Source organism: Ammospiza caudacuta, chromosome 16, assembly GCF_027887145.1.
Source record: "Ammospiza caudacuta isolate bAmmCau1 chromosome 16, bAmmCau1.pri, whole genome shotgun sequence".
Classification (NCBI taxonomy): Eukaryota; Metazoa; Chordata; class Aves; order Passeriformes; family Passerellidae; genus Ammospiza; species Ammospiza caudacuta.
Genome location: NC_080608.1, coordinates 18,328,512 through 18,340,283, shown reverse-complemented (window position 1 = coordinate 18,340,283; position 11,772 = coordinate 18,328,512). Strand labels below are relative to the sequence as shown.

At 61.4% G+C, this 11,772-nt stretch overlaps 1 protein-coding gene across 1 annotated transcript; it reads right to left on the bottom strand.

The window, feature by feature from the left end:
- Positions 1-4,151: 4,151 nt before the first annotated feature.
- On the bottom strand, positions 4,152-5,404 carry POU4F3 (POU class 4 homeobox 3). The gene is made up of 2 exons (XM_058815472.1): positions 5,285-5,404; positions 4,152-5,012 (listed from the first exon to the last, which is right to left on the bottom strand). The coding sequence occupies exons 1-2, from the start codon at positions 5,402-5,404 to the stop codon at positions 4,152-4,154; spliced, it is 981 nt and encodes a 326-aa protein (XP_058671455.1).
- Positions 5,405-11,772: the final 6,368 nt, after the last annotated feature.

Sequence of the window (11,772 nt, the reverse complement as noted above, 5' to 3'; positions counted from 1 at the left end):
CTGGCCGGGCTCCCGGAGCCGCCCCGTGCTGCCCCAGAGCAGGCAGTGGCGCAGGGTGGGCTGCGGGGACAGCCGGGGCTCCCCCGTGTCCCCTCCCCACGGACACGCGGGTTGTGCCAGCGCCACAGGGGAAGGACACCGCGCTCGGAGCGCTGCGGACGCGCCTCCCGCCCCGGGAGAGGCGGCGCGGCCCGGCTCGCGGTGAATATTTCATGAGGCTCAGGGCTGGCTCCGAGCTGCGGCCACACGCGCTCCCGCTGCCGTTCCCGCGGCGGGCCGGGGGCTCGCAGGGCCCGGGGCGCCGGCGCTGCGGCCGGTGGCGGCTCCGCGCCATCCCGGGGGCTGCTCCGCTCCGGCGCTCCCTCGGCTGCCCGGGACTGCGGCGAACCGGAGCCAACCCGCTCCTCAGGCTCCAGCCCGGCCCCAGCCTGTCCTGTTTGAGGAATGGCATCGGTGTGAAATCCCAGGATGCCTCATCTCATGGCCGATTCGCTCCGGTTTCCTCGGCGGGGGCTAATGTGTTTTCCGTGTTAACGTGCCCGCACGTGGCGTCCAGCCTGAGCGCAGCGCGGAGCCGCTAATCCTACACGACGGGCACACATGCCCCGCTGGCAGGGGACAGGGCTGCGTGCGCCGCTCCTCCGGGGGCTTCGGCCTGGGCTGACCCCAGAGCAGCTCGCCTGCCTGCCGGGAGCATCCGCCCAAACGCAGGGATATGGGAACTGCACCAGCATGATTCCGCTGAAACCAAAACCTCTGCACTCCAAACAGGGACCGAGTTATTCACTTTCCTGGCTGAGCTCCGAATGCTGAGCTCTGATGGAGGGTGGTGCCTTGGTTCCCCTCCCAGCTGTCCAGATTAAATGCAGAGATCTCTCTCCTCCAGCACTTACCAACAGTGACCGCACCGGGCTCGGGCAGCGCTGCAGGGGCAGTGCCAGGGGCTGGGCCCGGTGCTCTGGCCCCAGCACCTGCTGCTCTCTCATCCCGGAGCCCCAGCTCTCCCAGCTGCAGACCGTGGGGACCACAGCTCGCAGCCCGGGGCCCGGAGCAAAGCCTGGGCAGCAGCAGAAACCTCTGTCCTAAGGAACATTTTTCCTCTCAAACAGAATGTGTCTCCTTGGGAGAACAGAGGTCCTTGAAAACCCAGGAGAAGGGAAACACTGAGGGCAGAACGTGTGAAGGAAAATGGGACTGGAAGTTTGGGATTTTGCAGCTGAAAACCAGTTTTCTCTGGGAGAGCAGCATGGCTGCAGCTCCAGCTCTCCTTGCCAGTGGCTGCTTCTTGGACCATCATGAGCATGGGCCTGGCTCTGCACCAGGCCAGGACCCTCAGCAGGTCCTGCTGCTCCCACAGGACGTTGGTGGCTGATGGGGACATGCACACACCCACTCACGTGTATGTGCACACGCATGCACACACACACACACACACACCTGCCCCACAGCACCTGCTGCCTTGCTCCCGCGCCCCCCGAGCCCCTGAGCCCTCTCTCCTCTCTCCCATCCTCCTCACACATGCTTTTGTACATCTAGGAGCTCCCCCCAGCCCCCTCGTGTTATCAGATGTGCTGCTATTGATTTCCTCCCTGCATTTGTTTTAGTTATTCATTATTAATGGGATCATTTTTCCATCCTTTGTGCATGAAGGCAAATTTTGTGTAAAAATCAATTGAGTGAGCAGCGCCAACGGCTTGTTTGGTTTTCTGTGCTTTCTTCTCCTGTGCACAGGTCCCGGGAGACAGAGAGCAGGATATTAAGGAACAAGCATGGAATGGGAAAAAAAATAATAAATCAATTGTTAGTGGTTCAGAAACCATAGACAGGGAGTTTGCTGCTGAGTATCTCACACGTGTACTGGGTATTTCCCATTTCAGCAGGTTTCCCTTTCCCCTTTATCTGGGCTGTCACTGAAAGGGAATTCCCTTTCTCCGCAAATTTCACCGGCATTTTTCATTTCACCTGTGGGAGATGGGTTTGTGCATGGGGTGTGTTTTGAAGAATCAAGTGGATCCCACAGACCTGCTGCCCAGGACAAGGAGCCCCAGCTCCAAGAAAATCCTGATCCCCGGACACCTGGAGAGAGAGACGGGGCAGCGGGGAGAGGGGGCTGTGATGTGGCGGCCGCTTCCCACAAACCCGCAATTCGAGCCCCGGCTCCATCCCGCCTCCCATCCCCTGCTGGCGATGCTCGCTGGCCCCGGGGCACTGCTCGTTATCCTGAGGGCAAACGCGGGCAGCTCCTTTGTGCCCCTGCAGCATCAAATACCGGTTCCGAACTCTTCCGCCAGGCTGAGAGGAGTTCATGCGCAGCTCCAGGAAGATCAAATCCCTTCCTGTATCACTGTGGGTTTACCCCAGAGCACCAGAGCTTTGGGAGCCAAACCCAGGGGCAGACTAAGGCACAGTGGTGACCAACCAGGACGTACCTGACCTCCAGAGTAAATCTCAAACGAAGGGATCAGGTCCTGTGTGTGAAATCTGGGCAGAGCCCCCCGTCCAGAGCCCTGCCCGGAGCAAAGGAGCCGGGAGGGAGGGTGAGCTAAAGGGTCAAGGGGCTTAGGGTGTCCCTGGTGAGCCTGTTGGAGGTGAGGAGGAGCTCAGAGGAGCAGCTTTGTGGGACAGTAGCTGCGGGTTCGGGAAAGTTCGTTTAGGATTTGTTTTGCATCATTAAGGCACTCTCCGGAGCTGTGCAAAAGGGACAAACACGGAAACGTCCAAACCCACAAAGCCGGGCAGCCCTAGAACAGCCCCAAGAGAGACAGCGGTGATCCCCTTGCCGAGGTGGGGACAAGCCCGGCCCGGCGTCCCCTCTGCAGAGCGCAGGACAGAGGTGGGGCGGTGAGTGAGGGTGTTCTGCACTGCCGGATGGGAGCGGGCTCGGCGGGGGTCGGACCGGGCTTAACCCGACCCGGGGGGCACGGATCCCTCCGAGAGCGGCGCCAGCGGTGATTTCTGCTGCAACACGAGAGGCGTGAGGCTGCGGTGCCCCGGGGAGCGGCACCGCCGGGATCTGGGCTGGATCTCCATTCCCGTGCCAGGAAAGGCTCCCGGCCCCGCCGCCGGCCCCGGCCCGGCACGGCCGTGCCCGCTCCTCCGGCGGGGCCGGTCCCAGCCCGGGGCAAGGCGGGGGCAGCTCCCAGACACGCACGAGAACGAGGGAAGAGATAAAGGCACATCCTACCTGTAAAAACACGGGCCTGGAGCCCGCAGCTGCGGGGGAAGATGCCGTCGGAGCTGCCTTCTTTATAGTGCGGAAGGCAATTAATATTGCGCCGCCCTTATTGTAAATTTTCAGAGCCCACAATATAATGTAATGGCATAAGGGCATTTTTTGTTAAAGGACATTTGATTGGGGAAAAATCGCTGAGGATGATTGGGAAAACGCGATGCAAGGAAGAGAGCTACCCGCGAGGAAAAGGTGAATTCGTGAGATCGTTTCCTGGCGGGGGAGGAGGATGAGACCCAGTTCTCAAGTTCGATGTTTGTCACTCATTGAAATGCTAAAGTGGAATATCCTGGGGAGGCTCACGCTTCGAACATTAATCTTTAATCGTTAAGGTGCTTCTGGGAATCGCAAATAAAAGCCCTTTCCCCCTCCCGAACACATTCAGAAGCGAACCCGGCATCGGTTTTGGCGGGGGGATGTTTCGGTTTTCCCGGGGCCGGGGGCGGCGCGGGGCCCGGCGGGGCGAAGCCGGTCCCGTGTCCCGCCGAGGGGCGTTTATTAGGGTGCGATTGCTCTTGCAGGTCATTTCGGGTGTTCCCGTCGGCGCTGCGGCGCGGGGCGGCGAGGAACGACACGTCCCGGCGGGTTGAAAAATAAAGCTTTATTGGGGAGGGGGCGCGGGGCTCGCCCGCCGCGGCGGGACGGGCGGGACGGCGGGCGCGGGGGGAGCGGCTCTGCCCGGGCCGCGCCCCGGAGGCCTCGCCCGCCGCCAGCGCCGTTCGGGGGACCCGCGGGATGCCGGCCCCGCCGCTGCGCTCCCCGGCCCCGCCGCTGCGCTCCCCGGCTCCGCGCCCCCCGGGCTTCTGTCCCGGGCCGGAGCGGGCAGGGCCGGGCCGGGGGGCGCTCAGGGCGGTCCGTCCCGTCCCGTCCCGTCCGGTCCCGGCTCCAGGGCCGCGCCGCCGGGGCGGTCGGGCCGGGGCCGTCAGTGCACCGCCGAGTACTTCATGCGCTTCTGCTTCTGGCGCTGGTTGCAGAACCAGACGCGTACCACGTTCTTCTTGAGGTCCAGCTTCTCGGCGATGGCCGCGATCTTCTCGGCCGAGGGCCGGGGCTGCAGCGCGAAATACGCCTCCAGCGAGCGCCGCTCGGGCGCGGCGATCGAGGTCCGCCGGCGCTTGCGCTCGGCGCCGGGCGGCGGGTCGGGGCCGGCGGGGCGGGCGCGCCGGGCGGCCTCGGCGCCCTCCAGCCAGGCCTGGAGCACCGGCCGCAGCGCCGTCATGTTGTTGTGCGACAGCGTCAGCGACTCGAAGCGGCAGATCGTGCTCTGGCTGAGCGAGCCCACGCCCGGCAGCTTCAGCGCCGCCAGCGCCGCCCCCACGTCGGCCTGGGTCACCCCCAGCCGCACCCGGCGCTGCTTGAAGCGCTCGGCGAACGCCTCCAGCTCCCGGGGGTCCGCGGCGGGCGCGGGAGCCCCCGGGGCGCCCACGGGCACGGGCAGGGGTCCCGCGGCGGCGGCGGGCAGCGGCGGCGGCGGCAGCGGCGCGGGCAGCGCGGGGGGCTCGGCCAGCCCCGCCGCGGCCAGCGACGGCGAGAGGTGCTCCAGCAGGTCGCCGCCGTCCAGCGCCGGGTGCGGGAGCGGGTGCGGGTGCGCGGCGAGGGCGGCGGGGTGCGGGAGGGCGGCGGCGGCGCAGGGGACGCCGCTCATGGCGTGGAAGGCGGCGTCCGGCTTGAAGTGAGGGTGCAGGTGGTGGCCCTTGGCGTGGGGGGCGAGGTCCGCGGCCGCCAGCGCCTCGGCGCGGGCCAGCAGGCTCTCATCGAAGCTCCCGAATATATTGCCCTGCAGCTGCGAGCGAGAGCACGCATGGCGAGGTCAGTGGGGAATTCTGTCATCTCCGCCTGAAAAACCGGCCCCGGCACCGCGGGTCCTCCCCGGAGCTCAGGTCATAAAAATTAATAGGAATTCAGCGGCCCCGCTCCGCACGGCGCGGATCAGGGGCGGCGCGGGGGGGGCGCGGAGCCGCGACGCGCGATGGTGCTGCCGACATGAAAAAAACATTAACCCGGTGCCCGTCAGAAAACGCGGCTCAGAGCGGGAATTGCGCTGCATCCACGTACCTGCGGGGCCGGGAGGCAAACTCTGCGCATCGCCTCGCTGCCGGCGTGCAGGCTGGGGAACTTGGGCTCCTGGAGGGCGGCGGGCACGGCGAAGGGCTGCTTGGCGTCCATGGCCATCATCTCGGCGCGGCCCGCGGGCGGCAGGCCCCGGGCATGGGCGCGGGGCTGCGTCTGCCCGCGGCACTGCCCGAGCGAGCGGTGTTGGGTGGCGGAGCTCCGCCGGCGCCCGCCCCGCCCGCGCTCCCGCACTCATCTTACACCGGCCGCGCACGCGTGATGCGCCCGGGCAGCACCGGCGGGGCACGGGCGGAGAGACCCTCCGGTGCCCCGGGCCCGCCGCCCTCAGCCCCCGCCTCGCAGCCCCGGCCGCTCCCGCTGGAATCCCGCCCTTCCCTCGGCCGGCAGGCCCCGGGGAACAGGGGAGGAGCGGGCGCTTCTCCGTGCGCTAAACCCGCGGGCTGGCGTTCGGAGCAGAGGGGCCGTCCCCACACCAGCCCCGGGAAAGCGGCTCTGGAGTTGGCATTGTTCTGCTGCTGAGCGGCCCTTCCATTTTTGCTCTCCCAGTCTTCACACTTCTTCAGAAATTACTGTACTTTGGGGCACCAGAGATGCAAATATTTTGCAAAATTCGAAGTTCTTAAGCAAAAATAAAACCTAGAGATTTAAAGTTTCCAAGTCTTATAAGCCTCGGTAAACACCGAGGAGCGGAAGGAGCTGCTGTCTGGTTTCTGACAAACTGATCGCGGTTAGGGAAAAGAAGCGGCGCTGCTGTGGTGAAACGGGAACCTTTGGGAAACGCGCACCGAGCCCAGAGCGCAGGACCAAGGACGGCTCGGGTCCGTCCGTGCGGGAGCGGCGGCGGCGGGACGGGAGCGCGGGGAGCAGCACCGCGGACAGCGCCGGCACCGGGGCCGCGCTGCTCCCGGCCCGTTCCGCTCCCGGCCCGTTCTGCTCCCGGCCCGCTCCGCTCCGTGCCCGGCCCGTTCCCGGCCCGTTCCGCTCCCGGCCCGTTCCGCTCCCGGCCCGCTCCTCTCCCGGCCCGCTCTGCTCCCGGCCCGTTCCGCTCCCGGCCCGCTCCGCTCCTCTCCCGGCCCGTTCCGCTCCCGGCCCGTTCCGCTCCCGGCCCGCTCCGCTCGGTGCCCGTCCCGCTCCGCTCCGTGCCCGGCCCGTTCCGCTCCCGGCCCGCTCCGCTCCCGGCCCGCTCCGCTCCGTGCCCGTCCCGCTCCGCTCCGCTGCCGCTCTGCTCCGTCCCGTTCCGCCCCGCCCGGGGTCCGCAGCCGAGCCGGGCCGGGCCGGGCCGGGCCGGGCCGGGCTAGCGGCTCCCTCCCACCGGAGCAAACCGGCGCGTGGTGGCGAAGCTGCCTGCCCTGATTTATGATAAAACATTTAAAGGAAATCATTTATATTTCAGAGGCCCTAAATAGCTGCATGAAAGTTTTATCTGAAGTGGCACCGCTTTAAAGGCAGCCCTGCTTGATGGAAGTAATTAATAGAGGGATAAATTTCAGGCCTTTGTTTTGTTTTGGTTTTAACCCTCCCTTTATTTAGGACTGTCCGTTGACGCCAGCACACAAGAAGATGCGGAGGGCGGATGCAGAGCCCGACTCCCCGGGCCCGGCCCCGAGGGTGCTCGCACAGGACCGGCAGCTCGCTTTCCCCGTCTCTCTGCTGTTGCTTCATCCTCTCCCAGGTGCGGAGAAGCTGCCGGGACCCCGCACGCTCCTCCTGCCGGTGCCGCTGTCGCTGCCACACCGAGCACGGCCTGCGCGACCCCAGCGCCGCTGTCACAGCCCGGAGGGTCCCTGCCCGTGCCAGGACGGCTCTCCTGGCCTTAAGCACGGCCCTGCCTCCCCTCCCACAGGGCTGGGACACGCAGCTGCTGAGCTCCCTTCATTAATGCTGTAAAATATTGATGCTCCTGGCCCTGCCTGCTGCCGTTACACCTTACAGCCGGGGGAGAGGAGTCCAAAGGATAAACAACAACAAGTTAAAGGAGTCCAGATGGTTTGCCATCAGAAACTGTCTGCAGACTCAGAGGTGTCACTGCAATAGATTTCAGAGATCATTCACCTACTGGTAAATAATTAATGACATTTCTGGAAGAAAAAACCCAAACACATACTCTGATGAAACGTTGCTGGTGACTCACTGGAAATCTGAAGGCAAAAGTCAAATTAAAAGCATGTGCTATTTTATCCTTTGTCACAGCTCATGGATTGTTATCAAATTTCCTAACACATCAAAATATTCTGTTCTTATTTAGATTTTAATTCAAAGCTCATCACAGAGTAGTGCCAATAATTTCTAGGTTTCATTGTGTGAATTTCAAGTTGTTTAAAAAATATGCAGTACATACTGATACAGGAGTGATGTCCTGTGAAAGTTTCCTGGGAAGTTTGAAATAAAACCACGAGTTATTTAATCCACAATTCATGCTGGTACCCTCTCTGCCGCGGGCTGGGGGCAGCACGATGTGTTACAGTCACAAAGCTGACAGAACTAGAATCTTTAAATGTTCAGAACAGCCCCAGGACGTGCTGCACGCCCAGCCCCTCTGGAGGAGGCAGCTGCAGTGTCTGCCTGTGAGGCAGCTGAAGCACACACAGCTCACACAGGGACAGCTCCCTGCACCTTCACACGCTGCACCTTCTCCCCTGCTGCTCCTGTTTTGGAGCCTTTGTTCCCCTCCCCAGCTCCCCTCGAGGCCTGCCCAGCTCTCACCGTCCTGCCCTTGTGTTTGTCTTCGCTGTGGGTCTGGAAAAGAAATCCTGAGTCAAGGTTTATGTGATAAAATAACTTGTGTGGCTAAAATGCAGCCAGTTACCAAATCGCAGAATCAGGGGATGGTTTGGGTTGGAAGGGATCATCCCTGGGCTTTGCTGAACCTCAGGAGGTTCCACTGCTGGGGCTCATGTGCCTGGTCCGTGTGGAGGAGGACTAGAGCTGACTCTGGAGGCTCCATGTGGAGAAAGAGGAGGCCTAGAGCTGACTCTGGAGTTCCTCTTGTGAGCTGCAGAGCCCATTTCCAGCACCCCAGAGCTGTGAGCCATGCTGCACCCCGGATGATGCAGTTGTTCCACTGCACAATCTGATCGAGGAAATATCTCCAGTTACCCAGACAGTCAATTATTCATCAGCTAAATGGCCAAGCATCAATTACCTGGCCTGATTCTCTTATTCATTAAGGAGATTGAAGAACCCACCTTAAGAGAGCAAAGAAAAAGTTGCTAAGTTACAGGAGCTGTGTGGCCGAGGCAGTGTTGGGCTCCAAAGGAAAGGGCTGGCACTGGGGCTGCCCTGGGGCTGCAGGGTGTCCTCCAGAGCCCCAGCTGGTGTGGAGCCAGCTCCACTGCAGGTGTGCCAGAATGGGCTTAGGGAGGGCGGCTCGGGGTCAGAATGTGCCTTGGGTGGGACCGTGGGGGCCTAAAGGGAATTTGCAGAAATTGGAGGTTAAAGGGAGGGACCAGGGCAGGAACCCCATGGCTCTGGGAAGTTTTTAATGCAGCTGGGGATGGAATGGAAAGTGCTTCAAAGAGCACAGCTGCCAGTGGCATCACAGCCAGGATGGGCTTCCTCTGCAGACAGGGAGCCCTTGCAGCTCTGCACAGTGGGGCCACCCCACACAAACCACCAGAGAGAGCCCCAAAGGGACTGAGCACTGGCCAATTGCTGAGCTGCCTTCCGAGGAGAGGCAAGGGGAGCCATCTGGGGCCTGTGCATTGCTTCAGATTAAGTTAGGAGCACTTTCCTGTTCTGTAGTCACAATCCAAGCAGAGCTTTGCTGGCTGCAGAGGGGCTCCTGCCAAGCAAAGCCTTGGCACGTCCTTGGCCCCAGGCAGTGGCACAGGTGGCTCCAGGGGCTGAGTGGGTGTTTGTGGGTGTGATCCCAGAGCAAACCCCAAAGCCTTGGCATTAGCAGAGCATTGTGGCCCCACCAGAGCACAAGTGCCGAAGCTGTGCTGGGTGACAGGGGCAGGACAAACAGCCCTGTCCAGCAGCAGCAGGTGGAAAGTTCAGCAACTTAGTTTTGAATTTTTCAGGAAGCAAGGTTTTGATTTGAGATTCCAGGAAAACAGGTGGCCACTGTCTTGGAAGTGGCATCCTTTACTCACTTGTAGTGTACATGAATTATTGTAGGGTTTTCTGGCTGTTGCTGTTTAGGTGGCCTGGAAAGGCCCAGGGATGGCCTTGGAGAGCCGACGCTTCAAAGAACGAGGAGAGACTTCTGATCTTGTCTCGGTCTCGGTGTTTATTAATTGTTTATCTAAAAGATTTTCTTTCAGCCCGACAGAGGTCTGCACAGCAAGTCAGCCATGGGCACACTGCGAGCCCCCTGGGCGGTCACTTATCTTTATACTCGAAGTTACGTATACAATATTTACTATTTCTCCCCAATACCTTCTACTCTTATTAACCGGTGCACTTTTAGTAATGACCAATCCCAAAGTGCCACCACCACCACAGAAGATGGAGGCCAAGAAGAAGAAGAAGAAGGACAGGACACGCCCCAATTCCTCCATCTTACTTCTTTAGACCCCCCTGTACCAAAATCCTAAACCCTGTGTTTTACACTTTAACTAACTTATCCCTTCACCATACACCCAGTGAATTCCTCCTATCCTCATACAGGTCTCATCTCCTGTGTAGGATCAAAATCCTGCCACCAGACACTTCTGGCAACATTCCAGGATTCCCGAGCCCCCCAAGGGTGGTCTCGGCCTCTCTGCACCTCCATCCTGAGGTGCTGAGATCCCACAAATTATATAATTTTTTACATGTATCATTCACTGTAATTAAAACTGCAATAAAGGATGCATCAGTCCTTGATCAGAACAAGCTCTCCCCTCCTGCCTGAGAGGATGGGAGCAATGGGGCTTTCCATGGGTGGAACAGAACACTCAGCTGCCAGGCATCTGGTTATATTTGCTCCTAATTCTAGAAATACATCTAAATGCATCTAACAGGACTCTGCCACAAGAAGTTAATGAGGAACAAACATTAATTATTCATGCCCTGAAACAGTAGGTCTCCTAATGTTTTTGCTAATCAACAAGTGAAACAGCTGTATGTTCTCAGGGCAATCCTGGGGGGACGGAAGAGCAGTGCTGGCGCCTTGGGCTGCCCCCAAAGTCTCACCCTCTAACTCAGTGAAGGTATTTGCTGCCAGCCCAGCACAAGCGTGGGAGCACGAGCAGTCCCGGCCCTGCACGGCCCAGGAGCAGCAGCTCTGCATCCTCACACGGGACACGGGCGGGTTTGGCCGGGGTGTGCCGGAGGGAAGGGGCAGTCTGCTCCCCAAGCCAGGGACAGCCCGGGCTGGTTAAATCAGCGACACTGACACAGCAGCAGCGGGCAGTGAGCGTGTCCCAGGAGCCCCCTCACTGCCCTCGGCCCGCAGGTAACCCAGAGCCTCGAGAAGCGGCTGAAGGAAGAGCGGATGGAAGCGTTGTCTGACAGAGCCTTCACCACGAGAGAGCACACGGAGAGAGCTACGTGATGTTGAGTTGACTTCAAATAATTTTCACATGAATTACTAAAGGAATGTATAATTTATCAGTGTTTAAATAAATCACTGGCAGGAGTGCTTTAAGGTTGCCGGCGCAGGACGGGCTATAATTAACTCGCGCGTCACGGAGCGCAGGCTGCTCCGGCAGCGCCCCGCGACACCGCCAGGCTCGGGGAGACGCGGCACAAGCGGAACCCGGCTCCTGGAAATGGGATGGACGACAGCAGGGCAGCCACAGCCCGGGCGGGGGGCGATGCCGGTGTCCCCGCGGTCCGAGCTGCTCCCAGCCCTGGCGCTCCGGAGCTGTGCCCGGGGTCCGGGGCTGTGCCCGGGGTCCGGGGCAGGGTCCGGGGCTGCGCCCGGGGTCTGAGGCTGTGCCCGGGGTCTGAGGCTGTGCCCAGGCTCCAGGGCAGGGTCCGGGGCAGGGTCCGGGGCTGTGCCCGGGGTCCGGGGCTGTGCCCGGGGTCCGGGGCTGTGCCCAGGCTCCGGGGCAGGCTCCGGGGCTGTGCCCGGGGTCCGGGGCTGTGCCCGGGGTCCGGGGCTGTGCCCGGGGTCTGAGGCTGTGCCCGGGCTCCGGGTTCGGGCACCCCCCGGAGCAGCCCCAGCAGTGCCCAGCCCGGGCTCCCGGCAGCGAGAGCCGAGCCGGCCCCGGCTGAGCCCGGCTCCCAAAGCCTTTGGCATTAGCAGAGCATTGTGGAAAAGTGACCCCGTGCAGGCTCTTGTCCCTGACCCCCCTTAGCTGGCACAGGGCCACTGCTGGGGGAGCGGCTGTACTGACCGGGGTCACTGCTCCTGCCGGGTCCCCTCTGGCCTTGGCCACTCGCCTCTGCCCCTGTCATGGGCTCTCTTTGGGCTGAAGTCTCTTGATCAGGTAAAACATACTTTTGAACTTCAAATCCAACAGATGTTTCTGATAAAAAATGTGTTTTCCAGATGCTATGAAAACGTAGTGAAAAAACCTGGATTTTTTTGGTGGGAAAAA